The sequence below is a fragment of the Alligator mississippiensis genome, chromosome 1 (genome assembly GCF_030867095.1).
Source record: "Alligator mississippiensis isolate rAllMis1 chromosome 1, rAllMis1, whole genome shotgun sequence".
In the NCBI taxonomy this organism is placed as follows: domain Eukaryota; kingdom Metazoa; phylum Chordata; order Crocodylia; family Alligatoridae; genus Alligator; species Alligator mississippiensis.
In genome coordinates this window covers 182,316,230-182,333,867 of record NC_081824.1, presented here as the reverse complement: position 1 = coordinate 182,333,867, position 17,638 = coordinate 182,316,230, and the positions used below count along the sequence as shown (strand labels likewise).

General features: G+C 42.1%; 1 protein-coding gene across 2 annotated transcripts in view; it reads left to right on the top strand.

Moving 5' to 3' along the window:
- The first annotated feature begins 779 nt into the window (after positions 1-779).
- MIA3 (MIA SH3 domain ER export factor 3) overlaps positions 780-17,638 on the top strand; it is a 34,277-nt gene continuing 17,418 nt past the window's right edge. For both annotated transcript variants that reach the window (XM_014598065.3, XM_014598064.3), the window contains exons 1-5: positions 780-953; positions 3,380-3,513; positions 8,985-9,071; positions 10,485-13,461; positions 14,834-15,124. In XM_014598065.3, coding sequence (XP_014453551.1) covers positions 818-953; positions 3,380-3,513; positions 8,985-9,071; positions 10,485-13,461; positions 14,834-15,124 — 3,625 coding nt within the window. In that variant the 5' untranslated portion in view covers positions 780-817. The remainder of the gene's footprint in view (positions 954-3,379; positions 3,514-8,984; positions 9,072-10,484; positions 13,462-14,833; positions 15,125-17,638) is intronic.

Here is a 17,638-nt window from a genome sequence, read left to right as displayed (position 1 = left end):
GAGCACACAGGACAGCGCCCACCCGCCCTGGAACACGTCCAACGGGCCAGCGACGCTGCCTGGGGAAGCTCTGCCTGGAGACGTGAAAGGACTCAGCCAGGAGGGCATTGATCGCTGGCTGGGATTCACGAGGCAGCTCTCGGAGTCCACGCACATGCACACACAGACACAGGCTCTGATACACACACTTCACAGACACACACACAGACTTCAGACCCACACGCACACACAGAGGCTCTCACACACTTCACAGACACACACAGGCTCCCACACACCCCCTTCACTGACATATACGCACACTTCTGACACACATGCACACACAGTGGCTCATACACAGGGGCTCCCACACAGACACACACAGGCTGTCATGCACACACTTCAGACACACGCACACACACAGAGGCTCTCACCCACTTCAGGCACACACACACAGGCTTCCCCCTCTCCCCCCGCACACTTCACTGACATACACACACACTTCATAGACGCACATACACAAGCACACACAGGCTCCCACACACACTTCACAGACACGCATCCACAAGCGCACTTAGTTCAGACACACGCACACTCCCCGCGGGCAGGCGCTGTCCCCGGGGTCTCCGTCGGCTCTGCCGCGGGGCGCGGGGCGGGAGAGGCGCTGTCCCCGCCACGCCAGCAGCAGGGCTAGGGCTGGGGCTGGGGCTGGGGCCGCTGGCTGGCGGGCGGGCCGCGATCCGCGGGGGCGGGCTGCGGGGCGGCTCCTGCCGGCACCTCCCTCCTCCCGGCCCTGGCCCGGCTGTGCTGACGTGTCGGCCCCCTCCCGCCGGCCGCCAACATGGCTGCAGCGCCGCTGCCCGGGGCCGCGCTCCCGCTGCTGCTCCTGCTCCTCCTGCCGCTGCCCTGCGGCGCCGGCCCCGCGCTGGACCGCCGCTTCGCCGAGCTCAAGCGCTGCGCCGACCCCGAGTGTAGCAGTAAGCGGCGGGGCCCGTCCAGCCGGGGTCGAGGGTGGGTGGGTGGGTGCGTGCGTGGGACCCGCTGCAAACTTGTTGCTGGCTGGGCTGCCCCGTCCCTCCCTGCCCTGCCCTGCCCTGCCCAGCCCAGCCCTGCTGCCCCCAGCCCCCGGAGCATCCTCCGCACGGGCCGGGCGGCCGCCGCGGCGCTCTCGCCTCTGCCCCCGTCCCTGGCGGAGCAGGGTCCCTCGGGACCACAGGCCTAGGCCGGCCTTTCCCGTCTCCCTGCGGACCAGCTGCCGGCTCCTCCCAGCCCCGGTCCCCAGGGGCGCCCCGCCTGTCTTCTGCCCCCGCCACAGCCTCCTGTTGGGGTCTTGGCTGCACTTCTCCTCGCACCTTTTTGTTATGCCCTCCTGGTCAGCCTCCTCCTGCCTCTGGACATCTTCCAGCCGGGGAAGGAGGCTCTGGCAGGGGGGGGGCTGTCTTCCTGTCACTTGTCTCAGATCTGGGCAGAGTTTCGCAGGCCCCCTGTGCTCAGCTGAGGGGCAGTTGGCTCTGGGACATGCTCTGCTCCGGGTCCCCTTGCGGATCTCTTGCTATTCACCCGTGACTTTGCACCCCTTTCTGTTTTCTTTTGATTTGTCCCAAGAAATCAGTGGATGTGTCCCCAGGGTCCTTCCTTCTTAAAGGAGGCTTTCAGTATTTCATGATGGGCCTAAGCCCATGACATTATGGCACATCAGATAGGACTGTTTCCCTCCAGGCTGGCTCTGCGGAAGGCCAGTCCACTGTGCTCCGTTGGGAACCCCTTGGAGCGCTGGGTCTGAACCTTTGGCTCTCACTCACACCCTCTGTTGTGCTTTATTTTTGTCCCATGAAATGAGTTGTTACTTTGTCAGTGGCCCACCTGGGTAAGGGAGGCTTATCGGCCCACAATCCCTTGAAAGTCACAGATGGGCTTGTCTCCCTGAGGGGACCCGGGGGAACTAGATGGTTCCCAGTGGTGGCAGGTAACAGAACAAGGAGCAGTGTTCAGCGAGGGAAGTTTAGTTTTTCCTCGGATCTAACCTTTCTCACGGGGGTAGTAAAGCACTGGAACAGGTTACCCAGAAAGGTTATTATCCTGTTATCCAGAAAGGTAACCTGCATCTCCATCCTTAGAGGTTTTTAAGACCCATAGTCTTGGCTGGGATGAGATAGCTGGGGCTGGTCCTGCTGTAAGCAGGGAGTTGGACTAAATGACCTGCTGAGGTCCCTTCCAACCTTCATTTTCTATGATTCTTTGACTTACTGGATTTCTTTGGCATGACATGGACTATTATGCTCCAGAGTTCACGGCCCCCAAAAAAGGACCCGGTTCTTTTGAAATAGTGACATTCCACCAGCAAGAATCTGCCATCATCTTTGCCCTGGGGTTTGCAAGAGTGAGGCAGCATTCTCAAGTACTCTAGAAAATTGTATTTGGTATCCCGGGGGGGGGGGGGGGGGGGGGGGGGGGGAGTGCAAGTGCCTCTGACCCATTTCTGATAGAAGAAAAAATGTCCACATTGTTATATAGGCAGACAAGGTTCCTTGGGTGAATTTGATATCTTTTATTAGACCAACCCAAATGGTTGGAGAATAGTTATTAAGCAAGCTTTCGGGTTCAAAAACCCTTTGTCAGGCTAAGGAAGTTTCAGCAGTTCTCTTCCTGGAAGAGCACACACCAACTGCTGAAACTTCCTTAGCCTGACGAAGGGTTTTTGAACCCGAAAGCTTGCTTAATAACTATTCTCCAACCATTTGGGTTGGTCTAATAAAAGATATCAAATTGACCCAAGGAACCTTGTCTGCCTATGTCCTTAGACTAACACAGCTACAACCTACACCCCTGCACATTGTTATATGTAATTATATTGCAAAAATGCCTTTCATTAACTGCAGTGAAGACCGGAACAAGTTCATTAAAATCTATCTTGCTACAGAGGTTTTCTCAAACACAGTCCTTGATTAATTTAAGGTTTCTATAAAGGAGTACTTCAAATTTTTAGCTTCCCTCAGCTTCCCTTAGCCTTCTGCTAAAAGCTTCTTGCCACAAATAAGCTTCATGGGTATCATTTTTGCACTAAACAAAAAGGCTGATTCATTATGAAACAGATGGCATCATGTTTTGGTCCATCTAATTGAAAGTTATTACTGTTGCTGTTGCTACCTCGCTCTTACATGATGTTTTTCAAACCTAGTTCTCAAAGTGCTTCACCAGGGCTGTAAATATAACTCTGACATTAAGTTATCTTAATACACTAGACAGCTTTAGATGGAGTCTCACCTCTTGTTCAGATTCTTGAACTAGGCAAATTCTGCATGCAAGGTGGTCACTTTTTTCTATTGATGAATCATGGTGCTATTAAGACTGTGCTTTATAAAAAAATGTAATACTGTGTTTCCCCCCCCCTTCCTTTGTACAGTGTTAATGTGTCGAGGGAAAGCTACACAAGACTTTAAAGGTCCAGACTGTCGCTTCGTAAATTTTAAAAAAGGAGAAACAGTATACGTATACTACAAATTAATAAGAAAATCAATTGAACTTTGGGCTGGAAGTGTAAGTACTTCACAGTATGTATTTTATTCTGGTTTATTGACTTTTTAGCACTGTCTGCTTTAGTAATATCTTTTTCTATTGCCTCTTCTTTAAAACATAAAACATCTTTTAGTTTTTTTCCATAGAAAGATAATGGATGCAGCTTTCACTTGAGGCTAGTTTAAAAAATCATATTTATACTTAAAGAATACTGCTGGGTTAGATTTGTACTATATATAATGTCCGAAATTAATTCAGTTAAAAAAAAAAAAAAAAAAAGAAAAGCTTTTCTTATTAAAGAAAGATAAATTTTCCACTGTTTTTTTTATGTTCCTCTGTAATGTCTGGGTGACAAAAATTGCACCATTGTGGTAATATATGTGAACCCCAAACTGACTAGTTAGAAACTAAGGGTGCCTGTAGATGTGCTGCAAGGCTGCTCTAATGCACTATAATTACAACATGTTGGAGCAGATTCGATCAATTGAGTGATGGAGGATCTTCAGTGGGACCATTTGCTTTAGTCATGCTTGCAGAATTAAACCCTTAAGTAAGGCTATCTTGTCCTTTAAAAAAGACAGTATAATGTGAAAGGCCATGTCAAAAGAAAGAGAAGATCTCTAAGTGAACCAATTATTACATAGACAAGTCCCATTGGCTTTAGCAGGAAGTTTTACTTGCAACAGGGCAGCAGATTTGAGACGTATAAAAGGAAGAGAGAAGACTTGTTAAAACATGAGGTCTCCTCTTGCAAGGTGAGAAGAGACCTCAGCTTTCACTGAAATTGTTTACAGTTGAGGACATCCAGCATCTCGCAGGGTTAGGCCCTTCACATCCTTGTTTATCCTCGTTCGTTATGTACGAAATATTCTCCTTAGTGTCCCTTTCTCTATTTGACCCCCCAAAGACTGATGTTGCTTTTTCAACGAGTCTCTGTACCTCTGTGATCTGGACTGGCCTTTTTCAAAGCCACACCAGTTGGCAAAGCCACACCAGGGTATTGTGTGACTGCCTTTTTCTAAAGTGTGCACATAGGGTAGGGATAGGCAGTCTCACAGCAGTAGCTGAATCCAATTAAAATAGCATAGAAGAAAGTCGAAAATTGTAGCATGTGGTGAAAGAAGCAGAATTTATAATTGTATCATGCTGGCAATTCCCTTCTGACATGTACTGTACCATAAATAACCTGGATAATTAGATGGCACTGGTTTCCAAGGCTGCCAGCTTTTCATGAAAGCAAAATAATAACAAACAGGTTCAGACCTACAATATCTGCTAGCAAGGGGTGCAGAATCAGACCCACAGTCTTTAAGCAGAAAAGAAATAGCTTGACTTAAACATGTAATTTGACCACTTTCATTTAAGCAACATTAATGTGGCAATTTAAAGCAATACTGCTGTGTTTAAGAAAATGTATGTTGGGGGTGGGGGGAGTAGGGGACAGACTTGAAGCAAAAGTCTGTTTGCATTAGAAATTACATTTTTTAAATTCAGGTGTAACTTTCTTCTTACTGAATGTTTTTCTGAAGTATTTCTGAAGTACTGAAGTATTTCTTTGGATAGAGAAAACATATTAATATGTTTTTGATTTTGTGCTGTTGGTATCCAATCAGTTCTATGCTCACCTTCTCTTGCTCTGATAAAACAATGCTTCAAGAACTGGTGGCAGACAAGTCCGAGGAATGCTTAAATACATTTTAAAATAACTGTTAATTACTGTACGTAAATATTATAGGATTTTCCTTTTTGTGTGCTCTTTAAAGCCCTCTTTTTTAAAAAACTGGGACAAATCTTATTTGTGTTAAATGGTACCTAGTGGGACCTTTAAAACCAAGAATCAACTGCAGGGAGACTGTATTTGTCTATCATTGAAGAAGTAAGGCTGATCAAATTGTAGCCTGTAGTTCATAGTCTGAAATGTATCGCTACAACTTCCTACCATAAAATTACTAGTTTTGTGGACTCTTGTGACTGTGTGTGTGTGGGGGGGGGGGGGGAGGGGCGGGGCAGCTGTTTTTGAGGAATTACTCGATATTTCCAAAGAACCTTTGTCTTGAAAATCTTGACCCCAGTCATGTATGCCTCTATACGCACAGTTCCCAGTAAAGTTGTTGGGAATTCTGCATACAGAGAGTTTGCACGTTCCAGACAGTTATATGTATGACAGAAGCAGCTTGCATTCAATGACAGATCATGTTTACTTTCCATCAAAGCTAATACAAACCCCACTAATCCCACCAAGCAAGATGTTGAAGTGGTGAGGATATTTTTAAAAGAGGGCTGAAGACTAATTCTTTATCGATCCTATAGAAATTCAAGGAATCTATTTCTGCAAGGCACAAAGAGATGATGCCTATGTTAGACTTTTGCTTTCTAACCATTTCATAAGTACATACATACATAACTTCCTCAAATATTCCTTTCAAATAGTAGGTCCCACCAAAATCAACAATTTATGTATGTTTATAACAGGCCTACTTCTGAGCAGCTACAAATGACTATCACTTTTTACCAAATATTTTAACAAGATTTCCTTTTTCTACCCCACAGACATACAAATTACCTCATGGTAAAGGATTGAATACTAGTTAGTTTTGCACCAGAGACATTCCCTATTTCCAATCCCAAAAAGACCCTACTTCACCTTTCTCTTAAACCATTGTTGAGGCTTGGAGTGCTTTAAAATTGAGAGAGACAATGTTTCTGAAAGATCCATAGAGTTTAGGAACTGTCTTTAACATTGTTTCTAAATTATCTGAATGGTTTCAGTTGTCCATAAGTATTGTCACAAACCCTGCATACAAGGGAAGAGCAAATTAACCCTTTTTTGCACTCTTGCAGTCCTTATCCACCCTCCCCCCATAATTATTTTTGATAATTTGCGTGATTTTTTTTTTCCTGTAATCAAATAGTAAGGGAAACCTGCTGCTCATTCTCCTTCTATAGATAGATATAGATTTATATCTATATCTATCTCTCTATATCCTTGCTGCCTTCATTGTGGTGTCTAGTATGTATTGTGAGGTAGTGGCTTTTTGGGATTATTAAACTGCCGGTAGTGTTTTATGAATCTTTGAGTAGATGTTGCTATCATAGGTAGAGACTACTAGGACACCCAACTCAAATACCTACAGACTTTTATTATCCTGGCTACTTTTCTTCTCTAGATACATAATAGACAGTGTGTTTAAACTCATGTCTCATTTGCAGATCAGTTCAGCTGCCAGACGCCATCTCCAAAAAGGGCTGCAGGATGTATTTTTTCTTCCTTTCTCCCTCTCTGCCATTCTCTTTTGTTTTTTGTGCTTCAGTTGCTCTTGAACAGAATTAAGAGCATGTCCTTTGCATGCATGGCATTGTCTGAATAAGATTTTTTTTTTGTCACAGACCAACAGGTTGCAAATGGGTCATGGTAGCACATGTTGTATGGTTTGTGACTGAGATAATAAAGGAGGCTGAAATTTTGACGTCTAATTTTGACCATCATTAAGATTACTGTGTTTGCCTGAAACCAAGACAACTCAAGTTAGGGCACTCTCCTCCCCCCACCCCTCCAACTCCACAACAATTTGAGTCTATACATGGAAACTTTATAGTTTTATTATAATTTTCCACGTATAGAATCTAATTATTGGAGGATCATCTTAAATTTGTCCTTCACTCTTGTAGCGGGGAAAACAGTAGCATGGGGGCAGGTAGTAAGGGGGTACACTTAACTCGACTCCCCTGCTGCTTGCTCCGAGTTGGGCCTGGAGTCAGAGCTGCAGCAACTACAGCCCCTCTCTCCACCCCCGATTGCTTTTACTCAAATCCAAAACAAGGTTGTTGTTGTTTTTTTACCCCCATGTTAAATGAGGGGGAGGCTTGTCTTAGATTTGAGTAAATACAATAGGGCATAAGGAGGATACTTTGAAGCTTTATCTTTTGAGTTGGAAAGGAAAAGTAGTTGGTGGAGAGGATGTACTTGGAATAATACTATGGTGAAAAAAAGGGGAAAAAAACTCTTTAGAACTGGCCTGTGCTGATTGGATCCTTCCAGTAATTTGTCTTAACCTCTGTCTAAACTGTAACCTATGGGACTTTTATAATATGGTAGCGATTACTTTTTTCCTATATTATGTACAAAAAAAATTGATACATATTATATAAACATGCCTTTTGATGTAGCTTGTTTCCAATACTATTTAATTTAGGATTAATCCAGGAAATTATTTATCTTTTCGTTGTTTCTTCCACACATGCAAATTCCATACCTGGATCAGATTCTGATCTCATTTATGCTGCTATAAATCTAGAGAACTCCAGTGGAGTAAACTCACTGGAGCAGCTGGTATAGCTCACTGGAGTAATTTAGGAGCTATACCAGCGCAACTGAGATCAGAATCTAGCTCATCTGATTACTTTGCTAGAAGAGGGAGGTGGTTGCCTCGTCTTTGTTGGAAGAAACAGTGTTCCTTTTTAATGTGTTCCTTAATGTAATGGTTTTCACAAAAAAAAAAAAACAACCTCTTAAGAAACCTGACAGTTATCTTCTTGATCTCACTATAAAAACATTGAAATGGAAAATAAAGCATGCTCATTTCCTAGCATATGTTGGTGATCTCTAGGGACTCTGCACCTTTAATGGCGAGTCCACCAGTTCCTAATTGCTTTGGATATCTAATCTTTGTAGCAATACTATGCTATTAATATTGGCTTCTGAACAGCAGTTGTCAGAGCTGCCAAGTGAAAGTATTATTGTGTGGATCTTTAACTAGCAATTGATAAGAGAGATTATTGTCTCCCAATGTTTGCTTTTGATCTGCTCTTCACCTTACTTTTTAATAACCATTTGCAGCTGTTGCTTATGTAGAAACAGTCATCGCTGAAGAACAAGAATGTTTGCAAAGGAGTGCATATTTTACACCCTAATATTTAGGTCTATAATTACAGTGTTAAGTGGCTACAGTTCAGAAACATTAATTAGTTCAGGTGCAATTTTGTATTCTTCTAAAAGCTGGTTTTAAATAATTTTCAAAATATGAAGTAAGAGTTATAATTTTAGAATATTATCTTTTTTCAAGGATTTAGGCGTTACCATGTACACATTTTAGGAGAGTGTGTGGTGTAGTTAAAACTATGAGTTAAAGATTGGAGCAAGCATGAACCAGGATTCCCCATGTAATTCCCAGTGGTCCTCCTCATTAGTTATGAGGCCTCATTCCTAAGAAAGCCTGTTTTTAAAATGGGGATAATACTTCTTCCCTACTTCACACTTCTTCCCTACTTCACAGTGGTCTTCTAAGACTTAACTAATGTCTGAAGTTCAAAGTAATAAAATTATTTCCCTCCAGTTTGTTGTGATAACTTAAGCTTTAGGTCTAGATGTGTGTGATGTATTTTTAACTACCAATTATAATTTAAGGAAAAATTAAATCTATAGAAACAACTTTTTTCCTTGTGTGACTTCAGAAACTTTTTTACATTGATGGGTATATTTTTTCCCTTTGCAGGTTGGCAGTGATTTTGGATATTTTCCAAAGGATTTACTTGAAATAAAACATCATTATATCGATTATGAGCTTGAATTACCAACAGATGTAAGTTGTTGTTTTAGGGTTGCTTAGACTCAGTCCTAAACATTCAGTGGACTCAATGAAAGAGAGAATTGGGATCTCAATAAGTGTAAAGACCATAATTACTTTTCAGCCAGTGAACTAACATTGCATATATGGATAATTTGATTGTTAGATTTCCCCCCCCCCCAGCATTTTTTTTTTAATTCTGACAAAAACTTACTAAATAACTTCACACAGTGTTCTTTGCAGCACAGAAGAAACATGACCAGCGTGGTTGTGTGTGGGCCATTTCATTATACACTCTGCTGTTTCCCAGAACTTTTGGAATTCAATGATTGATTTAAGAAACATGCAACCCATTTTGTTTGGTTTAAGCTATTAGCACTACAGATGACCCTACAGGACTTATCTGCTTAGGCAGTGCCATTGTAGTTGCTTGACTAAGTATGTAAGGAATAATTGTGTGTGTAAATTGTAGGACTAGACTGTATTTTGGTCCATTTATGTTATAGTGGAACAAACTGTGTGAAATAATTAAAATAGTTTGGATTACTATATATTTACGGTAATGCCTGCTATGTGCTAGGCACTTCCTCAACACTGAGAAAGGACACTGAGACGGTCCCTGCTCCAGGGACTAGGTAAACAGAGGTTAGGGAAGTGAGCACTTACTGTAATTAAGGTAATTACCATCTCTAAAAATTAATAAAGAATTCACCATTGCCACTTCTGTGGTTCAATCTTGCAGTAATGTCCATTTCAAAGACAAGTGTTAAATAATGCAAATCAACTCTGCCACCAGCTCTCTAGCTGTTCCTCACCTGGGACTTTCAAACAGTGGGTTAAACTACATGTTCCTTACTTAGGTTTCAGTTGGTCCTTGGCCAGGCAAAACTCAAAATGATTTCAGTGAGAGGGCTTCAAAATGTAGTCCCAAATGAACAGAAATGTAGCTATAAATACAATGGTATAGAACAGTGTTGCTCGACCTTTTGACCCTACGGGCCAAATGAGTGGTGTGGGACTGGTCTACAGGCCATATTGGATCCTGGGCCTCAGGATTGGGCCCACACACTCGGCTCCAGACTGTGCTGTCTCCACCCAACCCTGCATGCTGGGATCAGGGCCACAAAACGCAGCACTGCTTTAATGCAGTCTTGTGTACAGGAATTGAAGCCCTGGGACCCTGTGCTGCTTCCACCTGGCCTGGTACACTGGGATTGGGCTCTGTACCACCCTTCATACCAGATCTAGTGTGGAGGACCATGGCCTATAGATGTCCTTGTGGACTGTGGGGAGCACCACAGGCTGGCTGGCAAGGTGCTGGGGTTTGGTGTAGAAAATTCAAACTATTTTCTTTATCGTTACTGGAGAGGAAGTAACAATGATTAACAGTTTTGCTGTTGTTGAATGAGATTTTTTTTTCTCTTCCAGGAAACAGATTTTGTTTGTTTTCATGGAGGAAAAGATGATTTTGATAATTATAATGTGGATGAGCTTTTAAAATTATCAGAGGAAACTATAGCAAATGGAGGGCAATCTGATTTGAATGCTGATTTGAAAGACGTTTTTGAACAAATCACAAGGGAGGAAGAGACAGAAGAGGTTGATACTGAGACTGATGTTTTTGAATTAAGTACAGAAGAAAGGAAGGAAAGAGAAGAAGAAGACAGCTCACTTTCTAAAAAGACTGAAAATGTGAAGAGAGACCTCATATCCCAGGGAGATACCCTCATTGTAAACAGTAATGAAGAAAATTCTCAGGGAGACCAAATGTCACATGAGCATTTGACAGGAATATTACAAGAACAATTAGAAGGGCTTGAAAGTGAAAATACCAAAAACTCGAGTATTCCTCAGGATGAAGCCAAACAATCAGAAAAGGAGAGTGAAGAAATTGATGCTTATGCACTTTTAAACAGAGAGCTATCTATGAATTTGAAAACCAAATTTGGTTCGACTGCAGATGCTCTTGTGTCTGATGATGAGATAACCAGTCTTGTTACATCACTGGAAGATGATTTTAATGAAGACACTCAAGATACAGAAAACCTGGAAGACCATAAGGATCATTCTGAAGAAATCCCCTTGCTGTCATTTGTAGAAGAGGAAGAAGCTAATTCTCTACTCGATTCAGAAGCAGAAGTACGTTTAGTCGATAAAAATGCTGACTTTAAGTCAGAAGAAGTTGAACCTGATGAAGCCCCTGAGGATGCCACAGAATTAATTAACGAAAGAGATTATGGAAAAAAAGATGATTCAGATTTATTAACATCTGTTGAGGACACCATCTATTCAATTGTCACTGGGAATGAAAAAAGAAATGATGATACCGATGTCAACAAGTCTGATACAGCAGAAGAAAAGGAAGAAGAGGATGAGGTGATTCATATTAGTAAGGAGAAAAAACAAGCAGTAAAATCCAAGCTCAGGGACCTAACTGAAGAAGATCTTATAGAAAAGGAAGGGCACCTCGTAGATGACCTAGACCTAAAGGAAAAGACAAACAAAAGTAAACAGTATGAGGAATTTTCCCTTGATGGTGGATCTGAAGAACTGCAGAGCACATCTGAGAATGGTCCTAGCCAGGAAGTTGACCTGGAGTCTAAACAACCAACTGAAAAAAAGCAAAATGTTCTAAAGCTACCCCTCAGTGAAAGCAAAGAGGATCCTGAGGAAACGACTCTTCATAAAATAATGAAAGAGACAGAGAAGCCCAGGGAGATTTTGGAGGACAGCTTGGAAAATGAAACAAAGCACAAAACATTATGGAAAAATATGAAGGACAGAAAAGTAGCTGTGGGTCAGGAATCTGTAAATGTTCTACACAAACCCCTGGAAGAGCTACAAAATGTATCCCAAAGTGACCTGGGGAATACTGATCTCTTGGATGGCAAAGAACAGGAAATTTCGCTTACACAGGCACAAGTAGTTCAGAAGGATGAAAAGGATTTAGAACAAGTGAGGGTGCCTGAGACAGAAACACATGTTTTCAGAGAGGAAGAAGTTGCAATTCCAAGGGAAAAGGTGAAAAAAATTCCCACAGAGAAGAAAGACCTGAGTAATCAGCGTGAGAGAGAAGCAGCTGTCAAGCAAGCTAGGGAACAGGAAAATGAGACCAGGTATACAGAAGAAGGTGTAGAACAAGAGCTTTCTCGAAATGCTGACCAGACAGTAGCAGACAAAACCACTGGTGAAAGTCCTGCTGAAGATCAATCCACAAACACTGAACAGGAGGTGAACACAGATAGTTCTAATCAACAAGACGCTGCTGACAGTGAGGATCAAAACCTGGACAAAGCTTTTGGTACAGACCTAACCAGAGAAACAACGTTAAAACCAGAACTTGAGTCTGAAGAGCTGGAAGTTGAAGAAGACTATGACCCAAAACAAATGGAGGAAGAGCTGTTAGAAGATGAAAATGCTGCAAGTGCAAAACTGTCAAAAGAGAGATTTGCAAGTGGACATGATAGTAAATTAAACATGAAAAGACAAAACCCAGAGTTGGAAATTCCAACTGAAGCTATTTCAGGAACTGCTAATCCTATTCATGAAACTGATGAAATAGGAGAGGAAGTAAACATAACATCTGAGCAGGCTGGAAAAAGGAGCAGCATGCAGGATGTGAGCGAGATTAAGAATGAAGAGCTTGACATACAAATCAAAAAACCTTCTCAACTGAATGACATGGAAGATGACAAAGATGATGATAAAGAAGTCCCTGTAACATTAGAATCATCTGAAGTGGAAAATGAGGATGGAATAACTTTGTCAGATGATGCTGGTTCTTCTGAAATGGTGGACTCTAAAGATGTCTTTAATCAAAGAGAAGATCTCCGACAGGACCACTTATGGAAGAATATGAAAGATGTGGAGAACTTAACTGATCAGGAAACAAATGATCACCAACAGTCTTCATACCTCCATGGGCCTGCTGATATCTCAGGAACCACAAATGAAGTTATGAAGCCAGAATATAGAGACTCTGTGAAGCAGCTTATGATAATGAAAGAATTCTTTGATGAAAAGCGTGTGGCACGTCTAAAAAAATATCTTGGGCCCCAGCACATTGTCAGGGTAGAAGCAATGTTTCATGACATGAAATTGGAGCTGGAGCTTGCTCAGAAAGGTAATAATAATCATGAGACTATTGAAAAGACTTTGGACCAGATCCTTGAGTCTTCTGAGTCTAGCATTATGGATGTTGTGGAAAACGTTTTGGATTCAAGGGTGACAGAAAACAAAGAGGAGGTGGTAAAAGAAATGGATCTGTATGACGAAGAAACTGCAGTGATGGATGATATTCAGGAATTAATATATTCCTTAAGGCACAAATATTCAGCTGTTTTTGACAGTGCTCCCCTTGCATCCACTGCAGATCATGGAATGGATTCTAGGCTGCGTGTTGCAGGTAGGATTTTAAAAAGTCTGGATGACAGTTGCTTCGGGAGACACTGTTTTCTTTTGTCACCATATAAAGAGAGAAACAATGAACACAATAGATGCTAACAAATACACCAATTAAAATTCTACCCCAAGCAGAGTTTTTAAAAGATGAGAGGAGACGGTAGAAAGAAACTCCGTGAAGTCCAATAGGGACTTCACTATTTCTAATCCAAAAGTACCCAGTTCCTTTGTTGCCAGGTAGTTTGCAATCTGCTTAATTAGCAGAAGGTTGCTGAAAAAAAGGATGAGACGCTTAGCTATTTACGGCTTCTACTTTTCCATTCAGCCGGAGCTCATTGACAGTCCCAGCTGTCTCTGTGGCAATTCACAAACCTTCAGTGAATATTTGGCAGCCTGTAGTATCTACTGAAACACTAATGGTTCCACAGTAGCCACGCAAAACTAGTACTTGATTTTCTGATATCTGCAGTGTTTTGTATAAAAGACCATGCACTGAAATGATCTATGTAACCATCCTTAAAGTCCTTATTGGAGTATTCTCTACACTCACAATACAGAATGAACAAGCAGGGGAAATTCAGAGCAAGCCAAGCTTGGCAAGGAAGAAGAGATTTCACATTACTTAATGTAATGTAATGTACTTAATTACTGTAGCAAAGACAGTCAAATGCTATGGTAAGTGACAATATAGAATGCTAGGGTATATGTTACTGTACAGCAGTGTTGTCAAAGAGACAGCCTGCAGGCTGGGTCTGGCCTATGGAGTCCTGTTGTCTGGTCCATGATGTTGCCTATGGGTCTCACTTATGCCCAAAGGCCTCATGTGGTGTGCACTAAACTGGCCCTGCACACTGCGTGCAATGCGGAGCCAGTTTGGCACACACATTGCCCATGGCACATAGCTCCAGTCCAAGACACCCACTCTATGCGGCACTCATGCCTTGCGGCCCCACAAACTGAATCCAATGTGCAGGACTGCTCTGCGGGCCTGATCCAGCCCCCAGGTTCATCCCAGGCTACTATCTGGCCCATGAGGCCTGGTGAGTTTGACAGCCCTGCTGTACAGAAACAAATGGTTAGCCATTTATTTTCTGTTTAATTTCTGTTACTGAGATAAAAAAAAATTAGTGTTTTCATCTGGCCTGTGGGGGTATCTTGAATTATTTCCAATCTCCATACAGATATTTAGTTGGATGTCACTGGAATTTGACTAAAAATATGCTGGGATTAAAATAAAATAGTAGTCTGGCACGACACATTTTATGTAAGAAAGCTTTGTCGATCACAGTATTTCATTATCTTTCACTAGACAAAGCTGCCATAAAGAAATAAGTGCCAAATCAATCTTACATTCATATTTTTTCTGTCTATTGTAGATACTGCAAAAGAAATTCAGTATGACAGACACCCAACAGGAAGCCCAAATATGGCTGAAGAGAGTGATCAGACATTTCCACAACTTGAGGATAGGAGGCCACTCCAGTCCCCTGAAGGGGAGGAGGAAACTTTTAAACCAGGGAATCCTGAGCATGATATAAATATTGTCAAACAGGCCAACATCTTGGAAAAAAGAGAAGTCCATCAAAATGAGAAAGGAAAGCAATTGACAGATGCGTCATTTGGGTCCAGTTCTTTGGGGCAAAGTGACACAGAAGATTTTACTGCAGGTAAATTTTCTGAACTAGCTTTAATGTTTTATGCCTAGCAAATCCTGCCTTAATCTTTTCAGTACTCCCAAAAGAAGTGTATATTTTAACAACTCTACAGTCCAGCTCTAAGTGAAGTAACTGAAAGATCAGTTTCCTGGCTGTATTTTGTGCACTCCAGAAATGGCAAAGAAAATTTTTCTAGTAATAGTTCTAACACACAATTATTTGCTGAACCTGATAGACTAGCAAAATCAGTTCCCTTACCTTAGGTATTTATATGACCTTGTTATCATAGCATCAGTGCATCTCACGGTCTTTAACGTATTTATATCTTTGTTTGATAGCTAGGGAATTGAGGGGTGGGGGGAGAGAGTTGTTTGCCAAAGACAACACAGAAAAAATCTGCAGCAGGCGACGGAATTGAATTAAGGTCTTCTGAATTTCAGTGAAGTACACTAATCACTGGACCATCTACCCCTTTCCCTCACTTCATTACAGATGACAGAGGAGATGATCACCTTTATTTCCAGTTACTCGTTGTAAAGCATCTCCAACATGTGTCACCATGTTCTAAAATAATATAAAATATAAACAAGCTAACAAAGAAAAGGAAATATCTTAGAGAGTTGGTAACCCTTTTCACGGTGGTTTATATAGTGCTGAAAGCTTGATGCCTGAAAGTTTGTCCAACAACTCTTCCAGCTATTCAGTTGGTCTAATCAAAGGTATAAAAAAGTGCTTGCCTCCTAAACTAAGTAAATTTCACTGGGGGAGGGGATGTGGAGCTTCTTCATTTCTGGGCTCAGCCCAGGCTAGCAGGACCGTGTGATAACTTGTCCAGTTATCATCAGACAAAATACCCACCTCTCCAATTCACCCTTGTTTGCAAGCCCAGCAGAGAGGCTAGGGATTGAATGCACATACATCTCTCCTTTCATCCCCTAGTGGTGACTCCATGTTATAGCTGAATTGCATTAGCCAAGCGTTATGTAACAAATGTACATTTTACTATAAAATAGATCAATAATTGTAGGGATAGTCAAATACTGCTTTCTAATGCTGTTAGCACGAACTCCTGGAGTAGTAGTTTTCACCTGTATCTCTTGCCATGGCACTTATTCCACAATGGTACTATTGGCTGTCTTTATCTACTACTGTTTTTGCTCTGACTTAACAGTGATGAAGGAAACATGTCCAGCATAAAGGGAATGTAATGTTGGTTTAAAATCATATGTATCAATAATTATTTGAAATTCTATAAATTGGTGTAAGAACTTTGTTGATCAGGAGGCAAAGAGTCAGCAGCCCAAGATGGAGCAAAGTCTGAGTCAAAAAAGAGGATCAGTATGGAACTGTTTTCCTATCTATATTAGCATTTGGGAGTTAATTGGAGTCAACAATCAGGTCTGGGCTTCTGTGCACCCTGCTTCCAATTCTTCACTGTGTCTTTTCCTGTGAGGTCCAGTGAACAATAATGGTCCTTATGCACATGCTGTTTTATTACTACTTCAGAGTGACCGATAAAACAGGCACCAGCTTAAAACCAACTCAACATAAATCTCATCAATGAAAAGTTTAAAATGGATTTCCTAGCCAGGAAGCTATTAACACACAGTTTCTAAAGTTTGATGTAGGGGAGAGAACATTTCCCTAATGAAGACAGGGGCATAAAGAACAATGTCATGTAGGGATCTGTGAGGCAGATTACTAGTTCTGTTTCTTCAAATCCTGCTGATGCAGTCTTATGTGCTGGCCTTATAAAAGGAATACTTTCAGGCCAGCAAGAATGCAAACTGAGAACATAAGAACTGCCATTTACTGGGTCAGACCATAGGTCCATCTTGCCCAGTCTCTTGTGTCATACCGTGTACTGTCCGGTGTACTCTGCTTGGTATTGACCCTTGGTGCAAATACTTTTAACCTATGACCTTTACTCTCGTCCCTGCTTTGTCTTTTATTTGTCCCACAAGATCAGTTGACACGTATCCAGTAGCCCCCTCTATTAATGGGGGGGGAGGGGGTCAGTTTACTGTTGCACTGTGGGCCTAAAGTCTGTCCCCCCAATATGTCTCAAAGGAAGAGAAAACTAGGTCTGACCAGGGTTTTTTGCTCCACTGTTCCTCTCTCACTTGCAGCCTCCAGCATTGAAGGCCTAGATAAAGGCAGAATGGAGTTTGATAAGGGCTGAGATTCAACGCTTGGTCTCACAACACTATGAACATTACTTTTAGAAAGGCATAATACTGTAGTTCAATGGCTCTCAACGTTTTTTGTACCAGGACCCATTTGTAAACATGAATTGCCAGTCCTGACCCAGTGCCCCTCGTTCCTGACCTGCTGCCCCCAGTCCAACTGTGTGGGGGACATGGGGGTCCTGAAGCAGCCCTTGTAGACTGTAACTCTGTCAGCCTGCAAGGGAAAAGCCACAGTTTTCCATGTTTTTTTCTTTAAAGGAGAATCTATTTTTAAAGTTTGTTCGTAACCCTTTCAATATATTCTTGCAACCCACTTTTGGGTCGCAACCCACGGGTG